Source organism: Miscanthus floridulus, chromosome 14, assembly GCF_019320115.1.
Source record: "Miscanthus floridulus cultivar M001 chromosome 14, ASM1932011v1, whole genome shotgun sequence".
NCBI classification, from domain to species: Eukaryota; Viridiplantae; Streptophyta; class Magnoliopsida; order Poales; family Poaceae; genus Miscanthus; species Miscanthus floridulus.
The window spans coordinates 97,998,710-98,019,859 of NC_089593.1; the positions used below are offsets into that span (position 1 = coordinate 97,998,710).

Sequence of the window (21,150 nt, forward strand, 5' to 3'; positions counted from 1 at the left end):
TGATTTAACACAGCTCGCAGGGATGTAGCAGTAACATAAGTAATAAGATCTTTATTTCAGGAGATGCAGGTTTACCAAACAGAACTTACATATGATTGACAGTTCTCAGGGAAGTAGCAGTAACATAAGCACTTATTAAATATAACAACCCTGTTCGTTGATGCTTAAATTTGACTTATGCTGATGCTTATGCTGAAATGTTGTGAAGAAAACACTGTTCTATGGCTGAAAAGTAGTTCTGAATAAGCTCAAGTGAACAGGGCGAACATCTCCGGAGCAACTGCCATACAAGCTCTTTTAACTCTAAATAATGGTAGTTACTAAGCTTCATTAACTCAACCGCAAGTAGTTTTCCTCACTCAGTAGTAGAACTCTATCATTGTTGCTGCTTCCTCACCCTTCACCGGTTGTACCTTCAAGTTGGATAGCTTAGAACCCAGAAATACATGGTTATTTACAAACATAGGTGCAGAACATCTCATTTGCAAGAGAACATGCAACATTATACTGGTTCGCTGGTTAAGGAATCTCAGGGATATAGCTCAAGGTACTGCTAGGAGGAGCTCATCAGGAGTAGAGCACAGCTCTATGCTACAGGTAAGTGCTGCTGGTTGAAGCCTTGGTTTAGAGTTCTTTGTATGGCCCTGATAGTGTTTGGAGTTGTCCTGCAGCAGCCCCCGATAAGCACAGCCCCATCTTTGCACCATTCATTTACATAAGAAACAAAATCACCATCTGATACACCAGTGGATTCCTGCACAGAATATGAAGCTTCCAGAGCTTAGACCATCTCAAGCTTATCATCACATACTATATTTAATTTCGAAATTCTAAAGGACGGCTTGTATTTAACAAGGACAAGGGCTGAAGAGGATAATATAAAAATGCACATTGTTGGCTATGCATATGTATTCATTCAGAGGAAAAACAAAATAAGAGAACACATCTCCCCTTTATCATGCTTCCACACATGCAAGACTGAATAGCCATGTTGTTCGTGGAAAAAGGAAGAGACCACAATAAGCTCTAGCTGTACAATTCCTAGCACCTAGGGAAGTACATTGCATGAATTTATGTTTTTACATTTGGTGGTTTCAGAACCCCAAATCACATGCACAATATGAAAGAGATAAAACTAAATATTACCTTGTTTTTTCATGTTCTGAAGAAGACAGCTGCTATATATGATTATATGAATAAGCTTAAGTTTGCTCAATGAACTTACCACCCACTCCTTTTTTTCACCATCATATCTTTCACCACTGTTGGGATATATCAGAATAGGCTTGTCCGTGACCTGTGGTAACGCAACAAAGTTAGTCAGATAAAACAGAGCTGCAGCCTCCACAACACAGTGATTTGTGCCAAGGGAAAACAAGAATGAAAATCATGATATATGCACTACGCAGGGATAAGAGGAACATCCATTTGTAAATGAGGGGCAAAAAATGTGGTGAGTACTGTGCAAAATGTGGTGGATACTGGGGATACCTTTCTAATGGAGAGTATCAGTCCATGAATAAATCTTGGAGGTGTGCAATTTATCCCGACCGCACCCACCTTTGCACACTTGTCAGCAATAGTAGCGCATTCAATTAACGAGTCACCACTCACAATATGCACTCCATCTTTTGAGTTGAAGGAAAGCCATGCAGGGATATTGACGTTACATTCCTCAAGGAGTTCAACATATGCCTAGAAGACAAAGTAGCCAACGATCAAAGACTATTTCATAAAGAATGGGTAGAAATGCAAGGCAAAAGATTCCGATCATGAAGTAGTTGACCTGAGCTTCCAGTTTGTTGGGGATCGTTTCAAAAGCAATCAAATCAGGGCCTGCTTCAGCAAGAACCTGAAGCCTCCGCCGATGAAAATCTTTCAGGAACTCTTTTGTACCAGCTTCACCATAATCCCCACTATTTACAGCGAAACAAAAGTGAGTGTCTGGCATAAGTATGTGAAAACATAATCTGTGTCATTAAGTAGTTATAAATACCTGTACTCAGAGCCATCAGCAAGATAAGCCCCATAACTCCCTATAGATGCTGCAACCAGAATAGGATGCTGTATAGGAATGGATTTCTCCAAATGTTCCTTCAAGAACATCTCACGAGCTTCCAGTGCAATCTCAACACTCTTTGTTAATAAGTTTTCACTTTGCTCTTGTGAAAAGCCCTTTGATTCAAACCCTTGAATAGTGGCCTGCAGTACCCAAGATGACTGTCAGTATCATTGACAAATGGACATCACATGAAGCTGAAAAGTTGAGTGTTTAAAGCATGGAACCTGATACGATGCCGTGATTAGAATGTTTGCACCGGCTTCAAGATAGTCCATATGGACCTGGTTCACCAAATACATAAAGGGTTATTAATGTGCCATGGCAACCTGAAAACGCTTGTTTTCCAATGAAACAAGAATTATTTATTTAAATCAAAATCAAAATACAAAAAAAATATATAAGTTTGCTTAGGTAACTGCAGGCAGAACAAAGACGGGATTTGAGCAGACGATCACGAGTTCACGACAGAAAATTGCTATTCAGTTCAGTTCACTGTTAACGTAGAAGTTTACACATATTAGCCCAGAACTGTCTTTGGAAATAAATCACATAAACACCTTTCCCCGGATGTCCATGTCCAGCCTCCATAATGAGTTGGGTCAGAAATGAGCTCTGATGCTGAATTCCATAGTGAAGGACTCAGTTGAGGTCCTGACTATGGCATAAGATTCTTGAGGATAAGTCTGGGTGACTGGGTCTGGATAAGACCAATGAGGACACACGCACAGTATGCGCTGTAGACTGCTCTGGTCCAGGGCAAGGTCAAAATCATCAACTAGCATAAAGTTGTTCATGAACGATCACCAAATTCAGTCACTAGCATAGACGTGTAAGCCAATTCGGCAGCAAGCATGGGCTTTTATTCCAATCTCCACAACATACCCATATGCTACTGTCCTGTTCACGATTGGTCCTACCAACTAGCTGTGGGGACGGACGTTCCCAAATATGCTTTTGTTGCAACGATATTTCCTTCCAATACCTTGGACCATGAAAACAGAAAGAAAGCATCCCCACTCCTACCTTGCAACAAACTACTCCAGTATTAACGAGCAGTGACGCGTCGATCCCAACCCACGTCAAAATCTCGGCTCGTCACTTGTTAATTGTTCCGAATATAGAAGAAACAAGAAAAAAAAAAGGGTTAAATTTTTGCAGCACGGCCGCATCACCGCGTGGCGCGGGTTTGGGTTCAACAAAGGGTGGAGATCCAACAGATCGCCGGAAAGCACCCAACTTCCAACTTTCTAGGGAAGCACGGAACGGCGGCCGAATGCGCCTCACACCAAGAGTGGGGTTTTTGGGGGGTGGGAGGGTGGCTTGCCTTGCGGATGAGGTGCGAGGAGGAGAGGAGGCACTTGGCGCTCCAGAGCGGGTCGTTGAGGTCGGCGCCGTTGGCCTCGAGCTCCGTGGCCAGCCCGCCGTCCAGGACTAGGCGCCCGCCGGCGGCTTCCACCCACCGCCGCACCGCCCCCTCCGCGGCGCCGGCCGCCGTCCCCACCATCTCGTCTCGCCCCTACCCCTACCCCTGCTCCTGCTGCCACAGGGCACTGGCGGCGGGTTAGGCTTGGCTAGGCTTCGATTTGGAGGAGTGGAGGGGCTTCTGGATTCTGGATTTTGTTAGCGAAGAGCGGAGTAGGCGGCGTTGGGGGTCCCCGGGACGAGTTATAAGCGGCGCCAGCCGCCAGGAGAGGAGACCAGGGTGGCTGGGGAGCCTACTCTCCCTTTTTTCTTTTTTTTAACCTAACTCTTTTTTTTTTCTTTGGACCCGTTTGTTCGGAGGAATCTGGATGAATTTGTGAGAGAAAAATAATGTTTCGAATAAAAAAAAACAGATCAAGCCAGGTTTAAAGACATGCGAACAAGACCTTTGTTATAAGAATCGTTTTATTATATCTTTATAGTATTTTTTGTTAATATCTCTCGTGTCATCTGAACCCTTACTTTAAATAAACAAAGGCCCTCAGGAATGAGTTGTTAGCTCTCATTAAAAATCATGCAACTAAAACTTTGATCAACTGAAAATTACTCTCTCTCTCCTCTGTTTGAAATTATAAGTATACACTATTCACTATGTTTAGATATATTCTCCCTTTATCCCTTTTTTTTATCTATGTCTATGGTATTCATGATGGTCAACTTTTTGAAGTTTCATTAAGTTTATGAAAAACATCGCAATATTTGTATCTCCAAATAAGTTTATTATGAAAATAGATTCAACGATCTATCTAATGATACTAATTATGTACCATAAGTATTAACATTTTCTTGCATATAATTGGTCAAAGTTAAGTATGTTTGACTTTTTGGAAAAAAAGAACGACATGTAAAAAGTGACAGAGGGACTAGGTATTGTTGTTGTATCTACGAAAACCAACACGAGTTTAGAACGGAGTAAGTAATCATTGACCCTTGTTATTGACCATTTACCCCATCTCTTGCCCTAACAAGGACTAGGAGGATTATACGAGGGAAAGAGAAATTAGTTAGACAAGTTGGCTGCTGCCGAGAAGATTATTGGGCAGAATCACACGTACGTTAGAATATTATCGCTGATAAAGTGGTAGAAGTAGAAAGCGAGATGGATCGAGTGATGCAAATATTTGTATTTTCAATGAACATTGTGTAGATATATGTATATAGACAGGCCCTATGGAAGCAGTTATTACATGTCAGAGAGAGTGTGGAAAAGACACCCATATAGGATTAATCCCTAATTAATCACTAATATATAATAATTCTTAACACCGAGCGTCGTCCTAGCACAAATGATAACTATATTGATTGCTAAATATTAGAAATATACGTATGTACGTACGCAAATTGTAAGATTCTTCTAGTATGTATGAGTCTGTCAAAAGTGACGTGTTTTACTGGTATATATACGGGCATGCACGCCTTGGTCCACCTACGGAAATGACACCACATTTTTCATGCCACCATAGTCATATGCAAGGATCGATCAATTCCCCTCAATATCAATATTATTATGGCTAAAGAAATTCCAACCCCTTGTGTAATACTCGGTCATATATTATTTTTTTTCAAAGTTTTTGTGATACTCTCGGTCCACATGTTATAGATACAATCAGACGCTGCATTTGTAGCGCACGCACGCATGATGTCATGAGTCATGACACACAGATATCGAACACTTGTTCCCGGTAGCATCGGGGAATTTATTTTACCCCAAATTGGGTACAAGGCAGCTTACACGAATTTGGGGGAAACAGATCGACGGCAGCGTCATGGTGACAAGAAACCTCGGTTTATTTACCTGAAAAAAGAAAAAAAAATGAAAGAAACTTGAGTTTTCTGAGTGAGTGACAGGGATGCTCACGTTATAAGAAATAAGAGGGTGGTTGGATTCAGTGACTAAAATTTAGGAGATGTCATATGAGGGTGTCGCATGGGGTGTTCGGATACTAATAAAAAAATAAATTACAGAATCCGTCATTACTCCTTGAGACGAATTTATTAAGCATAATTAATCCATCATTAGCACATATTTACTATAGCACCACATTGTTAAATTATAGACTAATTAGGCTTAAAAGATTCGTCTCGCAAATTAGTCGCAAACTGTACAATTAGTTTCATAATTAATCTATATTTAATACTTTATGTATATATCAAACATACGATGGAACAACTACTAGAGTTTAAAGGACGAACCATACACAATTAAAGATGTCACCCTCTGTCAGCCTGCACCAGCACCACCTTGTGGCTTTTTTTTTTTTTTTGAGCATCCTGTGGCAATGTGGCTTGTGCAGTAACGCTACTGCGTACAAGGACCGCGATCATCCTCGTCAGCAGCTAACAAACGGTAGCGAAGACGCGAGAGCGCATGATACGTGCGCGGCGATGCAGGTTCAGTGCACCTGCCCACAAAACTGGCAGCGGTCACGCACCTACCCACAAACGTAGCTCTCACTCTGTTCCGGCCGGCCGGTTTTCACTTTCACCTCATCATGCTCCACTCCAAAGTCCCAATCATGAACACGATGGTAGTAAAAGTGAAGAAACTGAGTGAGACATCGAGAGCGACCCATGGTTGGGTGAAGCCCGCTGTAAAAGCGCAGTTTTTTTTTTTGAAAAGTTTTTTTTTTCAGTTGCCTTTCGATTTATTAAGCCGCTGCTATTCACGGCCAAACTAATAAATAACCTATAGTGGGTTGCTAGCGGATAGGTGTCAAGATAGCGGACTGTGGATAGCGGGCGATAAGTTCTAATAGCAGCACCTGATAATCCCACATAGTTATAAGTACATATATCATGAATAATGAGTATAAATAGACATTTAATTACATCAAAGAATGCATGAACCTAGACTTAGAGGCTAGAGCCGATGCGTGAGTGTTTGAGTTGGAGGTGTGAGTCGTAGTGAGCTGAGCTAATTAGGGTTATTTGCTTCCATGCTATTACAGCCTGTTACGTGCAATTGCGGCCGCAATATCGTTCTATTATTCAAAATTGCGGCTGCAAAGTTTCAAGCTGCAAAGTTCAAAATGCTACCTCGTTGTGGTACCGGCAATGGACCGCTACCGTTATTGTGGCAGGCCGCAATTGCGGCCGCAACTGCCGCTATTTATTTATTACATTGCTCATGGCTCACCCCGCCAAATAAAGATGGCAACGGGTAATATCCGCGCGGATAGTGGCTTCGCACGCCCGCGCCCGTGAGAAAAATTTCATGGCCGCACACATGGCCGCCACCCACCGCGGGCAGCAACCTGTGCCCATGCCTGCTATCCGCGGGCAAGGCTCGCCCGCGGGCATGCCCACATACTCGCCAAAACTTGTGGCGTGGAAGACGATGGCAGCCTACGAGTCGGAGACGGTGGCCCTGCGCGGTGGGGAAGACGATGGCAGCCTGTGGGGCAGAGACGGCGGCCTGCGCGGAAGGGTCGGAGCAGGGAGGTGGCCGGCGTCGTGGAATGGATGAGCAGGCGGCATCGGTCCGTCGAAGGAGCAGAGAGTGGAGGAGGAGGCGTCGGGCAGGGGACTGCGCGGGAGTGGGGAGGCTGGAGCCCGGAGGCACGACGCGCGCGAGCTCGATGCGGGGTCGATGGGGAGGCGCCAATGCAGGGTCGCAGTCTTGCGGATGCGGACTCACGAGTCGCGTGTGGGCGACAGCAGCACTGGTAGGGAACTGAGTGGGGACTAGGAAATTGAGATGGAAACCCTAAAACTGAAGTATATATATCGCTTCTGCTATGGCCCACATGCCAGTGCAGATTTGGCGGTTTTGCAGGTGCGGGCATGGTATTTTCTTGCCCGTGTAGGTTTGCCCGTTGGGCACAACTCTCTACCCGTGCCCGTGCCCGCAGGCACAGATTCACGCCCGTATCCGCGCCCGCAGGTATGCGGGTTTTTTTCTGCCCGTTGCCATCTTTACTGCCAAAGCCCTTTTTTCCTTGAAATAAAAAAGTTTGGAAATATTTATGGCCAGTTGAACACACAAGTGTTCCCCTTTTTTTCCTGGATAAGGAACAAGTACCAGTAGAACTGTACGGGGTGCAAGTTAGTGCACCGGTGGTGGGAGGAAGCCCCTTTTTTCTGTGAATGCTACGCTTAGGGCGTCACCCATCCCGTACGAATAAAAAAAATCCCGCACCATATTTATCTGCACGCCCCTTCCTTCCTATAGATACAACACAGTCTTATCCTCTCCCCTGCTCTCGTTTCACAGACACAACATTATCCTCTCTCCTTCTGCTTCTCCCATCGATGCCAGCGCCTGAGCCGACGATATTGGCAGCGAACGTTGCTTGCATCGCGGAGGCGAAGGGATTCTCCTCGCGACTCACGCACGTGCTCAAGATGCACAACAGTCGGAGAGCGCGGCAAAGGATCCGATAGACGATAGATGGTTCTATGACGGAGGGGCCTATACAACATCTCGTTTTGTCCTAGTCTGGCCTAAATCTGGGCAACAGCTCGTCGGTGGCCGCACAGTCGCTCGCTCGCTGGCATCCCCTCTGCCGCGGCACTCCACGGCATCGTGTTCCACGTTGACGAGACTCCGTTCGCCCAAGCAACAAGTAGATCATCTATCCTGAAAGTGTATGTTGTAAGCCTATGTTTCAAGTATTTTAGATATTCTATAGGTATGTTGCAAGCGTTTTATATAGATGTTGCAAAAATAGATCGGAATGTTACGTATGTTTGAATGGTTGTACACGAATGTTGCAAGCTTCTGTTCCCAATGTTTTATCTGTTTTCCAGACATATGTTGCAAATGTGTTTATTTGGATGTTGCATATGTTTCACACATATGTTGCATATGTCTCACACATATGTTGCATATATTTTATCTGAATGTTGCGTATATTTTTGCAATGGTTTCAACTGTTTTTCATGTGTTTTTTAAAGTGTTTCAGATACATGTTTCAAGTGTTTCATCTGCCTTCGGTCGTATGTTGCAAGTGTTGCATCTGAATATTTCAAAAGAATATCGGGTGTTGCATCTTCCTTCTCGCCTTCTGCTACTCGCCTCGGTGTCTCCTCCTCTTCCTCCCGGAGCCAGCTGAGCATCCGCCGCCCCCTCCTCCTCTTCTCGATGTTGGTGACATTCAGGGCGGCATGGGCCCCGTGTGAACGCATGAAATGATGCTATGTAGACATGAGCATCTGAACACCCTGTTCATCCAGACGTCCGGACGCTAGCAAGCACGTTTGTGGATTAACATCAGGTTGGCAACTTGGCGTGCATGCCCTCTACACGCATACACAGTTACACACATGTTTATTATAGGCTAGGTTGTCCCAGACTCAACAACCTTTCTCTCTTACGGAACCTAATCATCGTGATTATCACATCTGATGACGAGGACTGGCGAGGCGGCGAGAGATATTAACCCAGACAAGCCGCGCCTGCTCCTCGACCGGAAGCCGCGTCCACGTCGCCGTAAATCTTTCTGATGGTTCGATTGCCAGAGCAAGGGTCTTGATTGTTTCTGTTACTGTCGCGCTTTTACTCCGAATCTGCTCCTTGTCATAGTTTCGCGTTGTGCTTTACCTGCTTCTCCACTTCGTTCTTTGCTCTGGTCTTGTTTTGTCCTGTTGTCGACCTCTGCTTCTCCCCGATCTGGGTCGTCCTCATCTTCTTCCCTTCGTCTGTGCCGCTGCTCTCTCCGCCTTTTCTCCCTGCTGTGGTTGTCGCAGTGCGCCTCCCCGTCTCTAGCCTCGCTCTGTGCTTCTCCGTCCACTCCTGCCTGCTCGTCTTCCCTCTCGTGCATTTTTCCTGGCGGATTTGGTGCTCGACAAAGGGGGAAGGGCGGGGGGGAGGCACCACGGCGGGGCCGAGGACTCTGCTGCTGTTGGATTTGGCGGTGGAGGCAGGGGGGAGGCCGCACGGGAGGCGGCGCGGCGAGGCCGAGGCCTCTGCTGCTGTTGAGCCAGAGGATTTGGCGGCAGGGGGATCTTGCAGTTCTCTTGGGTGACCTGCTGCGGGACACGCCCGCACTTCGTCGGTGCTGCATCTCAGGTGCCTTTCTTCTCCTTGGGCCTTGCATCATCATGTGGTTCTTAGGGTTTCCTGGTAATTGTTGTTCTAATGGTAGGCCGTGCTGTTATCGTTGTTTCTTCAGAAGGTTCGCTGCGGCTGTAGCTGCTCGGTTTCTTGCTCGCTGTATAGTCCACCTCCTGCTACATTTCGCTGTTGGTCCCAGCTTTTGTCCCGACGATGTATGTTCTCATTCTTTGCTTCGTTTCTGTACCTACATGCCTTTCCGTTGCTTCCCTGTTCTTTCCTACCTCTACGATGGCACTATCTGTTCTGAAATTTGTGTTTGCCTCTATAGTTACATGTTCTTACCTCGGTTTCATCGATGCTATGGTGCTTGTGCGGGATTTTGCTGAGCGACTGATATTACATGTTTACTTTGTTTCCCAGAAACATGCCAACAGGAATCTTCGTCATCCGCTTCAGTTCGTGTCCATGGCTCCTCCCCCAGATCCTCTCTCCCTCGCGTTTTTTAGCAGCAGATCCTCACAATAATTTCTGTGGCATAATTTCTATGGCAGTTAAGAAGTGCAGATTCTAAAGCTTTTGCTGCTTTTATTGCCTTCAATATTTATTTTTCTATAACCTCAATTAAAGTCTGTTGGTTTGTTCAAACCAATACCTCTAGGTTACCAACAATGGTTACATGTACAATCTTGATTTATTGCTGTGCATTGAGTTGTCATCTCCTTGGAATGGATTGTGTCCATTCATTGAAAGAGCAGCAAGGTCGGTGCCTTTTATATGCCATTTTTTTCCTTGTGTGATTTACGACAGTGATTGGTTAGTGCATATGTCCATGTGCTCCTTCCAGTACATTCCTGTTTAGCTGAAACCAATGAGTTTCCACAAAGAATGATGCTCTATTTGAGATGTCATGTCGGTTTTATCTCTATCTACACTGATGGACTCCATTCGATTTTTGGGGATTCGAGCTGAATCGTCTTGCGAGGACAGCAGCAGTCAGTGCGGCCATCAGCACTATGATGACCTTTGCGAGGAACAGAGCGCTCGGCAACGGGCAGCATCCCGGCATCCCCAGCAGGCAAATAGGTACAGTCTCAAACTCAAAGAGTCCGAACTGTCTTTAGGAATAAAGAAGAATCGAACTAGCGAGATGTTGTTATTTAATTATTTTAAAGATCCAAATGAGGCTGCAATCAGAGATTAGCCCGTTGCATGCTGCTACCCTTCTTAGTTGGAATAAAGCACTGGCTTGCCTCCGTTTAAAAATCCAATACACCACCCAGGGTGGTTAGAAGAAAAACAGAGACCAAGTAAATGCTTAGTCAGTTCGGTGATTTTTTACTCCATATGTGTTTAGCTAATATTACCTTTTTTTTTTGCTTTTGTTTTGATTTTGCAAGTTGGGGGCTAATAACAAGAGGGATTTCCTTCCTCTTTATTGAACTGGACCGGTTCAAGCTCAGATAAACCTTTTGTTTATGCGTGCCTTGCAGTGCTCAAATTGAAACTATACCTGCGGTGATGGAGGAATGACCGGAGGAAGGGACCAAACTATGCTCAACAGAACATCGGCCAAGACTACTGCTGTGTGAGTTTTCTCATTCTCATTACCTTCTACCTTCAATTAATTTGTAATTTCTAAAAGGATTTCGATCCATGTACTGGGGCGTATTGGCTTCATTTCTCAATTTCTAATTTGTTCGAGATCCTGCGCTAAATGTCGGACCACAGGGTAGCGTGAAGAGAACAAGGGACCTAAAAGCTCTGATGCTGCTCGACTTATCTGAAATCAGCAACCTCAATCTGTCTCTGACCTGAAAGGTAGCCTGTGGTACATTTTCAAATGTTCTTTCGATATGTGTTTCGGCATGTTCAAATCAAATGGCTGCAGGTGTAGAGGTTTTAGATAGGTTTCATCACAACCCGCCAACTGGACTTTTAAAAACCTCACATGTATTTTTGTCAGTTCAGAGATTGAACTTTTTAGCTCGTCGAAACGACTACATAAGGCTACCTCCTGCCACAGTGCGATGTATTCAAGTTCTTTCCTTTCTTTGAACATTTTAATGCAGCTCAATTGATCAGTGTGGATATTAAATTCTAGGGCTGTTGTTGTTTCCTATTGATGATGATTGATTTTTTTATGCCTGTGTTCTTCTTCACTGAGATCTGTGGCTTTTCAGTACCAGAGAAAAAACTTGATTATGGATGTGACCATTAATGTCGATACACTCTATTCTCATTTTTATTGGGTATACATCTTATTAATCTATATATGACAACTAAGCATTGATGCTGTTCAGTGGTCTGCCCTTGTGTTACTTATTTGGTAATGGTGGGAAGTGTAGCCCATTGCTTAATGTCATACTTGGATTATAAAATATAATCTATGCTGCATTTTTTAGATGGTTACTTCATCTGATAAATTAGTATAGTTTGTCCAAATATTATGATCACTATATGAAACTTCTCTTAAACAGTTAATCCTGCAAGATTATTTTCTAAGAATTTTCACATCTGATTGACTCTTTTTTTCCCTATGAGAATTAAATCAGCTGTCATTTAAATTTAGCTACATATTATTTGCTTTAAATTGTAATACATTGCCAGATGAATTATGCATCTAGGAAAAAAACTGGTACTAACAATGTGATGATTTTGTATGGATAAGTATATGACTGTGTTCTTATGCTGAAATGTTGGAAAAAAACTGGTACTACCAATGTTTCAGCATAAGCGCTATTTCTTACCTTGCCTCTACTCATGCATCTTGTTCCCTTGCATAGGGTGATAAAAAGGTTACATTTCGCCTTGCTATCCCTCTCTATTTGAACACTTCTTAAAGTTGTAGTTAGGTAAATAGTTTGAAAACTACAGTTACAGTTCGGTAGTCCAATTGCTGGTCGTCATATTTTAAGGCACATACATTTTTCATGGTTAAATCAAATTTGCCTAAACATTTGATCTCATTGTATTTTTTTAACCGTGCAATAGTTTCAGTTTGGAATGCAGGTACGCTCTAAACTCCATAAGATAAACTGGGAGTTAGTGGAGTCACGAGAAATCAACGTTCATCTGCTAGGTTGGCTTAAACTTCACTGAAAAGGTTGGCTTCCTGCTCCTAGGGCACTGATATGTTTACTGTTATTTTTGCTACTTTTCCATTTGTGCATTTGGACTGCACATAGAGATCCGCTTTTCCTGCCACCAGCTTCTGTTGTTCAGCAGAGATTAATAGTCTGGGTGGCTGCAATGGCCGCCTATGTTTGAGCTTCCTATGGATCCAACTTCTATCTTTGTTTTCTCCTTATGTATGCGTTTTGGTTCCGTCCTCCTGGTCCATCTGCTTCGGTGGGTGAATTTCTTTGCCAACAATATGAATTTTGATGTAATGCAACCCGCATATTTCCTAATTGACTACTTCAAATAGGTGACGAACAATCAGTCATTCTCTAAATGATCTTCTGTTAGGATTGTCTTCTCATCTCTGGCAACAAACATAACAAGAAAAATCATTGCCTCAGGATTTACATTTCATATATTTCCTGATTAACAATTTCAAATATTGCCATATGGATCTAAAATCACATATATGTTTGGTTCTAGCGAATCTGAAACTGAAATTGACATTGCTGTATTTCCCTCAAACTACCCCATTATTGCCTATAAAAAACAAACCAGATAAAACTCAACTCAGCGGAGGAAACGCCTACTGTTGGTTCCTCAATCCAAACATCAAAGAAGCACAGCCTTTTTGTGATAGGTACTGCATACAGCTGTTTGCAAACATACATACTAACGCGCGCACGCGTGTCTGAATGGAAATTAGACCATGCTACTTATGAAAACCTACAGCTGTTTATTACAGTCTATATACTCCATATTCTAGATCTTCTCTACGCCTGCCTACGCGCGCAATGGCGCGCGCCTTCCACTAGTAAGTTACTATATAGCAAGAGCAACTCCAGCGGCTAAAATTATTAGCTAAATTCTATAGTTAAGTGATTTTTAAAAATAGAAAAAACCTAAAAAAAAAAGAGGTCTACAACAGCCATGATATTTCTCATTTTTAGATAGCTAGCACCCGTGGTTGACAGTATATGGCCACCGCAAATCAAGGGATAATAACCAGTTTCCTACGTATTTTACAAAATCAGATAACATATCTGTTAGAGCCTATTTTTTTGCTATACAAATTTTAAAATAGCCTCCAAAACAAAGAATAACAGAGCTGTTGGAGTTGATCTAAGAAAGAGATGTGCACAGCGAGTCAACGAGAAAACTGAAATGAGTATATTTTTTTGAAAAAAATGTACTAAATTCATGGAAAAGAGCATCTATATTTTTTGCCTCCAAATAAATTTATCATAAGAATATATTCCATAATTAAATTAATAGTACGTGTTTGGTATATTATATTTGATTAAACTTTATAGTTTTTTGGGTGGAGAGGGTAGGAAATGTACTTCTGGAGGAAATAAATTAAACAGGACCAGTCTTTGTTAATCTACATGCTTTAGTAGAAAATTAGAGCATAATTAAAAGCGAGCATATGTCGTTATTGGCGGTCCAATCGATCCCGATCTACTTTTGTCTAGGAAATCAAAACAAATCACAAGGTGCAGCGCATCTAGCGCTGCTTGCACAATCATAAAAAAAAACATAATCGTCGCCTCGTCATTATTACTGGCGGTCCAAACGATGATCCCGATCTTCTTTCTCCGGCCCTAGCGACTGAGGCGTGTTGCAACATACTCCGTATTTGTCACGTTAATTAATATATAGAAAACTGGTATTATGTCAAAGTGACAAGCATCATCTATGGATGAATTATTAAGTTACAATACATTGAAGCACTGTCTTGAATGAGTGGCAGCGCAGAGTACCAAAATACAAAATACAAAATACACTAGGCACCAATATTCATCAGAAAGAAAAAACAACAATGCGTCAGACCTCACGAGCACTCATCACTCACGGACAAGGTGTGGGAGGGTGGAAACAATCTTTTTTAAAAGGAAAAAAATCACCAAATCCATATTATTATTATTATTAAAGATTAGATGCTAGAACTTATTCGCTTGCTGTGCCTTGCCGGCGTCAAATACTAAAGCTGCTCTTAGTACAAAATGCTTTAGTGTGTACTTCCTCTGTCTCAAATTATAAAACGTTTATACATTTCGAGGTTTATAGCTTTTATTATGTATCTGGACATAATATATATCTAGGTACGTGGTAAAAACTTTGAATCTAAAAAAGGCCAAAACGTCTTATAATTTGGAACGGATTGAGTAGCAATTTAAAGGGCATGTTTGGATGAGCTAGTTACTAGTTGGACTAAAAATTAGTTTAGGCTAGCTAGCTGGCTGGCTAACAACTACTAGTTCCAGACTTGGCTAAAAATTAGTCCACATATTCGTCTTACCGTTTCGATTTTTAGAGCTAATTTTAGCTATTTTTTTGCCTAGCTAGTAATTAGCTCTTATATTCAAGGGTTAAGTCCAATTTACACCCTCCAACTTGCAGCAAAGTTCGGATTTCAACCTCGAACTTTAAAACCGGACAACTTTGGCCCTCCAACTCAACCTTGTGGGGTTTTACGTGTGAACAGTAACTTTTGATATTTTCGAGAGCGTCGAAATTTTATATTATTTTTTCGAGCATCTTAACGTCCTCAAATGAAAAAATTCAAAACTACAAAGTTGTAGATCTCATCGAGGTATACAATTTACATATAAAAATTATCTTCATCCGACATCGTATTGAAGGGTTTTCTATTTTTTGAAATTTGAGTCTCATCACGCGATAAAATATGGTGCTGAAATTTTATATTATTTTTTCGAGCATCTTACTGTCCTCAAATGAAAAAACTCAAAACTACAAAGTTGTAGATCTTATCGAGGTCTACAATTTACATATAAAAATTATCTTCATCCGACATCGTATTGAAGGGTTTTCTATATTTTAAAATTTGAGTCTCATCACGCGACAAAATTGTTTCACGCGTGATGAGACTCAAATTTTAAAAAATAGAAAACCCTTCAATACGATGTCGGATGAAGATAATTTTTATATGTAAATTGTAGACCTCGATGAGATCTACAACTTTGTAGTTTTAAGTTTTTTCATTTGATGACAGTAAGATGCTCGAAAAAATAATATAAAATTTCAGCACCATATTTTATCGCGTGATGAGACTCAAATTTCAAAAAATAGAAAACCCTTCAATATGATGTCGGATGAAGATAATTTTTATATGTAAATTATATACCTCGATGAGATCTACAACTTTGTAGTTTTGAGTTTTTTTTCATTTGAGGACGTTAAGATGCTCAAAAAAATAATATAAAATTTCGGCGCTCCCGAAAATATCAAAAGTTACTGTTCATCCGCAAAACCGCTGAACTTTTTCGAGAGTTGGAGGGCCAAAGTTGTCCGGTTTTGAAGTTCGAGGTAGAAATCCGAACTTTGCTGCAAGTTGGAGGGTGTAAATTGGACTTAACCCTATATTCAAACATGCCCAAAGTAGGACTCACCGCTTACTTAAAAGAAAGTAAAGAAAGGAAATTACATCACCCTTCTCATACGCATCTTCTATTTACTAATAATGCTTCCTATTTATGATTAGGATGCGTTCAGGGCATGTTTGTTTCGCTAGCTTAGAAGCCCGACCAGGCCAGCGGGCTGCAACTTCCCCTGTTTGTTTGGCTGGATGACTTGTTGGGCCTAGCAAGTACGGTGCTTGAAGCACCCGCGCCCTGGCTCCAAGAAACCAAATGGGGGTTTGTTTCTTTTGGGCCTGGGTGAGAAGAGGAGCGACGTTGCCGTCACCTCCTTCATCCTCACACCCAAGTCCCTGACACCGAGAGTGGCCGCTGCCTAGAGGACCCCGTACGACCGCTCCTCGACCAGCTGTACCACCCGCTTCCGCTCCCCTTCCCGTCGAGGGAGAGGCGGAGGGAAGCGTGGGAGCCGTGGCTACGGCCAAGAAGAAGCCCAAGCCGATGGTGAAGGACGCAGTCGGGGCGTTGTTCATGCTGTCGTCGACGCTAGGGGCCGCCGCCCGTGAGCTTGGCATCCCTCGCGGTAAAGGGCTGCCCAAGGGCCACTCGTCACGGCGGGTCATGGAGCTCATCTTTGCGTCTGGGTGGGAGGCAGGGGCAGAGCCGTCGGTGGAGGCGTTGTTCCACGTCCAGAAGCACGTCGCGCTCGGTGGCGCGGTTCGAGGAGGCGAGGGCGTGGGAGCCCGCGCACACGGCGCCACGACGGTGTGTTCTTTGTTGGCGTTGCCACCTGCCCCTTCGGCGCGTTGGTCTCCGCCGTGCGCACGTTCGCCTACAACTAACGGAGCCGCGCACGCCCGCGCCACCACCGGACGAAGGGCGATGCTGGTGTGTCGCGTCATCATCGACCCAATCTGCCCTGCTAACTACCCGTCCCCGCGCCACGACCACGCCCATAGCTCCATTGCGACGGCCTATGACTCTATATATATGGACATGCGCGACGACAAGTTGGTGGTCCTTGTTTTCCGACACCAATGAAGTGCTCGATGGAATGGTAGTAAAGGAAAGATGTTCGGTAACATCACCACATTCTAGATGCAAGGTAACCATATCTGTTTGTACAGGCTATCAATCACTATCTCAACACAGAGCCTGGCTCTGCTAGAACATGGAACGAAACATGTGCAGTTGCACCATCTCAGCCATGCCAAGTTATGCCTGTCTCTACAAGACGGTAGGAGCCACTCTGGTCTAGGAACACAAACAACCCACCTTAGCTTCTAGCGTAGCTTTGGCTAGCCTCGCCTCGCTTTAGGGGCATGAACAACGAAAAACCTGCCCAAGTACATGAGCTATTTTGGCTCTCTTAGACTGTCGCTATCGAGAAACCCATATGGGCATTGAAACCCAAAATGAGTAGCAAAAGATCCAAAATTAGTCTCCAACAGAGTACCTATACGGGAGACCTATTTTGGTTTGTCTGAGAGGCACAACTCAAATATGGACATCATCTCTTCTGGAAACCCATTTGCAGAAAGAATTCTCTTTTGGGTCTTGTTGTTGGAGAAGATGCCGAATATGTATAGAACCTTTTGCCTATAGCGCTACTCAGAGGACGAATGTGTCTTGTATTTTAGGTGGTGTTGTTGGAGATAACCTCACACAAACGAAAAAGAAACCCTTCCAATAAAAAAATAAAAAAGAATCTTGCCAGCTGCATAGCACAGTTACAGTAAAGAAACCAAACGCGTCCTATTTTACTCCTAAATATATAATAATAATAACTTGTATGGGACCTTGCTTGACACTACGAGCCTGTTTGGCACGGCTCCTCCTGAGCGGCTCCTCCGGAGGAGCCGGAGCCGTTTTGGAGGAGCCACAAATTGTGGCTCCTCCAAAACGGCTCCGGCTCCTCTGTTTTTTACTGAAAAACGGCTCCTCCAAGAAAACGTTTGGCAGGGCTCCTCTGAAGGAGCCGGAGCCGGAGCCGGAGAGGAGCCCTGCCAAACAGGTCCTACGGCAGCTGCCAACTGCCATCGACTTGGCGACGGTGACAAGCAGTGACGACGACACGCTTGGTAATAGGATGAAGGACTTATGCCCAAGTTGCCGCTACTGGCGAAGCAGTGTGACAAGATCGAGCATAAGGTTAACGTCATATATAACGTGTTTAGTTGTGCAGCCAAGGCAGCGACTTGAAGCCGTCAATAAATTTGGATCCCCTGGAACAGCGAAAGCAGATGTTTAGTTCATCCGTGCTGCTTGCTTTTGCTTGATCGAGCGCCAGAGCTAGCTACCCTAGCTGCTCGATCTCTATCTTTCCCTTTCCCCCAGCCAGGATGCTTTACTTTTTTTTTGTTTAAAGGATCGATGTCTTTGTTAATTAAGTGATGTGAATTAGATTAGACAAAACAAAGGAGTGCAGACAGGCATTTGTGCTTGCTCGCTCGCTTTACAGCTAAGGAATTAAGCGGCGTTGAGGCACATCACATCACACACCCTTTTTTTTTCATTAGAGGAAGTTGATGAGGCATATATATATACTCGTCGTATCCGATCCGATCCAATCCTCTCCAGCATCCATCTAACCGCACTCCCATTCTCATCACAATTGTAGTTAATCGCCCCCATAATTTGCGGGCCGTCCGAGATGATCCTTCATCTTTATCTTTAGGGTTGGGTAAAGTCCAATTTACACCCTCCAATTTTCACTAAAGTCCAGATTTCAACCTCGAACTTCAAAACCGGATAACTTTGGCCCTCCAACTCTTGAAACCGTTCAACTTTCAACCTTCTGGGCGGTTTTACGGGTGAACAGTAACTTTTGATATTTTCGGGTGGCACCCAAATTTTATATTATTTTTTCGAGCATCTTAACGTCCTCAAATGAAAAAACTCAAAACTACAAAGTTGTAGATCTCGTTGAGGTCTACAATTTACATATAAAAATTATCTTCATCCGATATCGTATTGAAGGGTTTTCTATTTTTTGAAATTTGAGTCTTATCACGCGACAAAATATGGTGCTGAAATTTTATATTATTTTTTCGAGCATATTAACGTCCTCAAATGAAAAAAACTCAAAACTACAAAGTTGTAGATCTCGTCGAGGTATACAATTTACATATAAAAATTATCTTCATCCGACATCGTATTGAAGGGTTTTCTTTTTTTTTGAAATTTTAGTCTCATCACGCGATTTCAAAACGATGTCGGATGAAGATAATTTTTATATGTAAATTGTATACCTCGACGAGATCTACAACTTTGTAGTTTTGAGTTTTTTCATTTGAGGACGTTAATATGCTCGAAAAAATAATATAAAATTTCAGCACCATATTTTGTCGCGTGATAAGACTCAAATTTTAAAAAATAGAAAACCCTTCAATACGATGTCGGATGAAGATAATTTTATATGTAAATTATAGACTTCGACGAGATCTACAACTTTGTAGTTTTGAGTTTTTTCATTTGAGGACGTTAAGATGCTCGAAAAAATAATATAAAATTTCGACGCCACCCGAAAATATCAAAAGTTACTGTTCAATCACAAAACCGTCCAGAAGGTTGAAAGTTGAACGGTTTCAAGAGTTGGAGGGCCAAAGTTATCCGGTTTTGAAGTTCGAGGTTGAAATCCGGACTTTGTTGAAAGTTGGAGGGTGTAAATTGGACTTTACCCTTATCTTTATCTAGTAAGTAAACGATCACTTCTGATGCGTCTTGTCTCTAGAGCCGCTGTCGTGGAGCATCCATCCGGTCACAAGCCTAACAAAATATCATCTCTGAAATCACGTTGGGGATGAGGATTATCGTCAGAAAAGCAAAAGGGATGACAGTGTGCGCAAGAAGAGCTGCGTGCAATAACCAAAGTTGATTAGAGATCGAGGTTTATTCCTGCTAGGTAACATCACGCAAGACTAATAATAAGAGGTTCATGCGGACTGACATGCATGATGCACGCTGCACTCTCATGATGACATATTTGACATGCATGCTAGGGTAACAAGCAACGATGCTAATAAACCTCCCAGTCATATCACTTTCCATCGGCGCGCGCCCAGCCTAGACACTGCACTGTAACAGCTTCACACAAATCATATCAAGCTGGAGGAAGAAAGATGAATGTTTGGCCACTCCATGGCCCAAGCATATATATCTTGATTTCCTCAAAGGAACAAAAAGAAAAAACGCCATTGCTATAATATATCCGATACAACAACCTTTCAGTACCTTACTTATTTCAGAAGTCCAGGAATATATGCACCACTTGCAGGTGTCCAAACATCTAAACAACACAAGAATGCCATCCTGGATGCTCTGTATTCTGGAAGTGGCCTATGTGACGGCTGTCCAAACTGACAAGCTGAATGGTCCACCAGCAAGATGTCTGTTGTCGGAAAAACGACAGGCGAGCAGGTGGGAGAAACCTGCACCGGGAGAAATCAAGCTCAACTCTGATGGAGCTTTTTTCAACTCTAGTGGTGATGGATGATGGGGTTTTGTGATAAGAGATGAAGAGGGAGCTGTTCTGAAGGTGGGAATTGGTAGGGAGGATCATCTGCAAGATGCGTTTCATGCGGAGCTCCTGGGCTGTGAAGCAGGACTGAAAGCGGCCGCTGCTATTGGGATCACGACGATCGTCATTGAGACTGACGCAGCGATGGTGAAATAGGCGTTAGTGAGTTAAGAATACCGGTTACCGGCCATGGGCGGAGTGATCGCTGAGCTCAAACAATGGCTGCTCACTGAGTTTGCAGTTTTCAGAGTGAGGGCTGTTCCTCGGTCATGTAATCGTTTAGCACATTCTTTAGCTGCTTTGGGTTGCAAATTGTCTAGTGGTGCCCAACCTATTTGGGATGATGTACCTTATGAACTTGAGTCTCTGGTGTCCAGTGATTCGGCTGTGACGAGTGAGTAACATAAGGAGCTTTACATAAAAAAAACATCTAAACAACACAAGAATGCCATTCTGGATGCTCTGTATCTGGTTAAACACTTAACCTGTACACTTTACATGTCTCAAGCCCATGCCCATCAACTTCGATCCTACCGGAAAATCGCTTCCAGGAGCAAGGGGCCCGATCGATCGAGAGCAGGGGAAGCAG

The 21,150-nt window shown here is 43.2% G+C and overlaps 1 protein-coding gene, 1 long non-coding RNA gene and 1 pseudogene across 4 annotated transcripts; 2 read left to right on the forward strand and 1 right to left on the reverse strand.

Moving 5' to 3' along the window:
* Positions 1-31: 31 nt before the first annotated feature.
* LOC136505352 (homocysteine S-methyltransferase 3) lies at positions 32-3,712 on the reverse strand. The gene is made up of 7 exons (XM_066500498.1): positions 3,387-3,712; positions 2,287-2,343; positions 1,997-2,202; positions 1,787-1,916; positions 1,492-1,695; positions 1,226-1,297; positions 32-754 (listed from the first exon to the last, which is right to left on the reverse strand). The coding sequence occupies exons 1-7, from the start codon at positions 3,564-3,566 to the stop codon at positions 587-589; spliced, it is 1,017 nt and encodes a 338-aa protein (XP_066356595.1). The 5' UTR covers positions 3,567-3,712; the 3' UTR covers positions 32-586.
* A 6,270-nt stretch (positions 3,713-9,982) lies between these two features.
* Positions 9,983-13,081, forward strand: LOC136505800 (uncharacterized). Of its 3 annotated transcripts, XR_010771320.1 has the most exons (5): positions 9,983-10,092; positions 10,201-10,625; positions 11,033-11,127; positions 11,271-11,360; positions 12,534-13,078. It is a non-coding gene; the product is annotated as an uncharacterized lncRNA (long non-coding RNA). The 3 variants fall into 3 exon arrangements; XR_010771319.1 differs by having other exon boundaries at positions 10,017-10,625; positions 12,534-13,081; XR_010771321.1 differs by having other exon boundaries at positions 10,019-10,625; positions 12,540-13,081.
* A 2,974-nt stretch (positions 13,082-16,055) lies between these two features.
* Positions 16,056-20,717, forward strand: LOC136504101 (uncharacterized; annotated as a pseudogene).
* Positions 20,718-21,150: the final 433 nt, after the last annotated feature.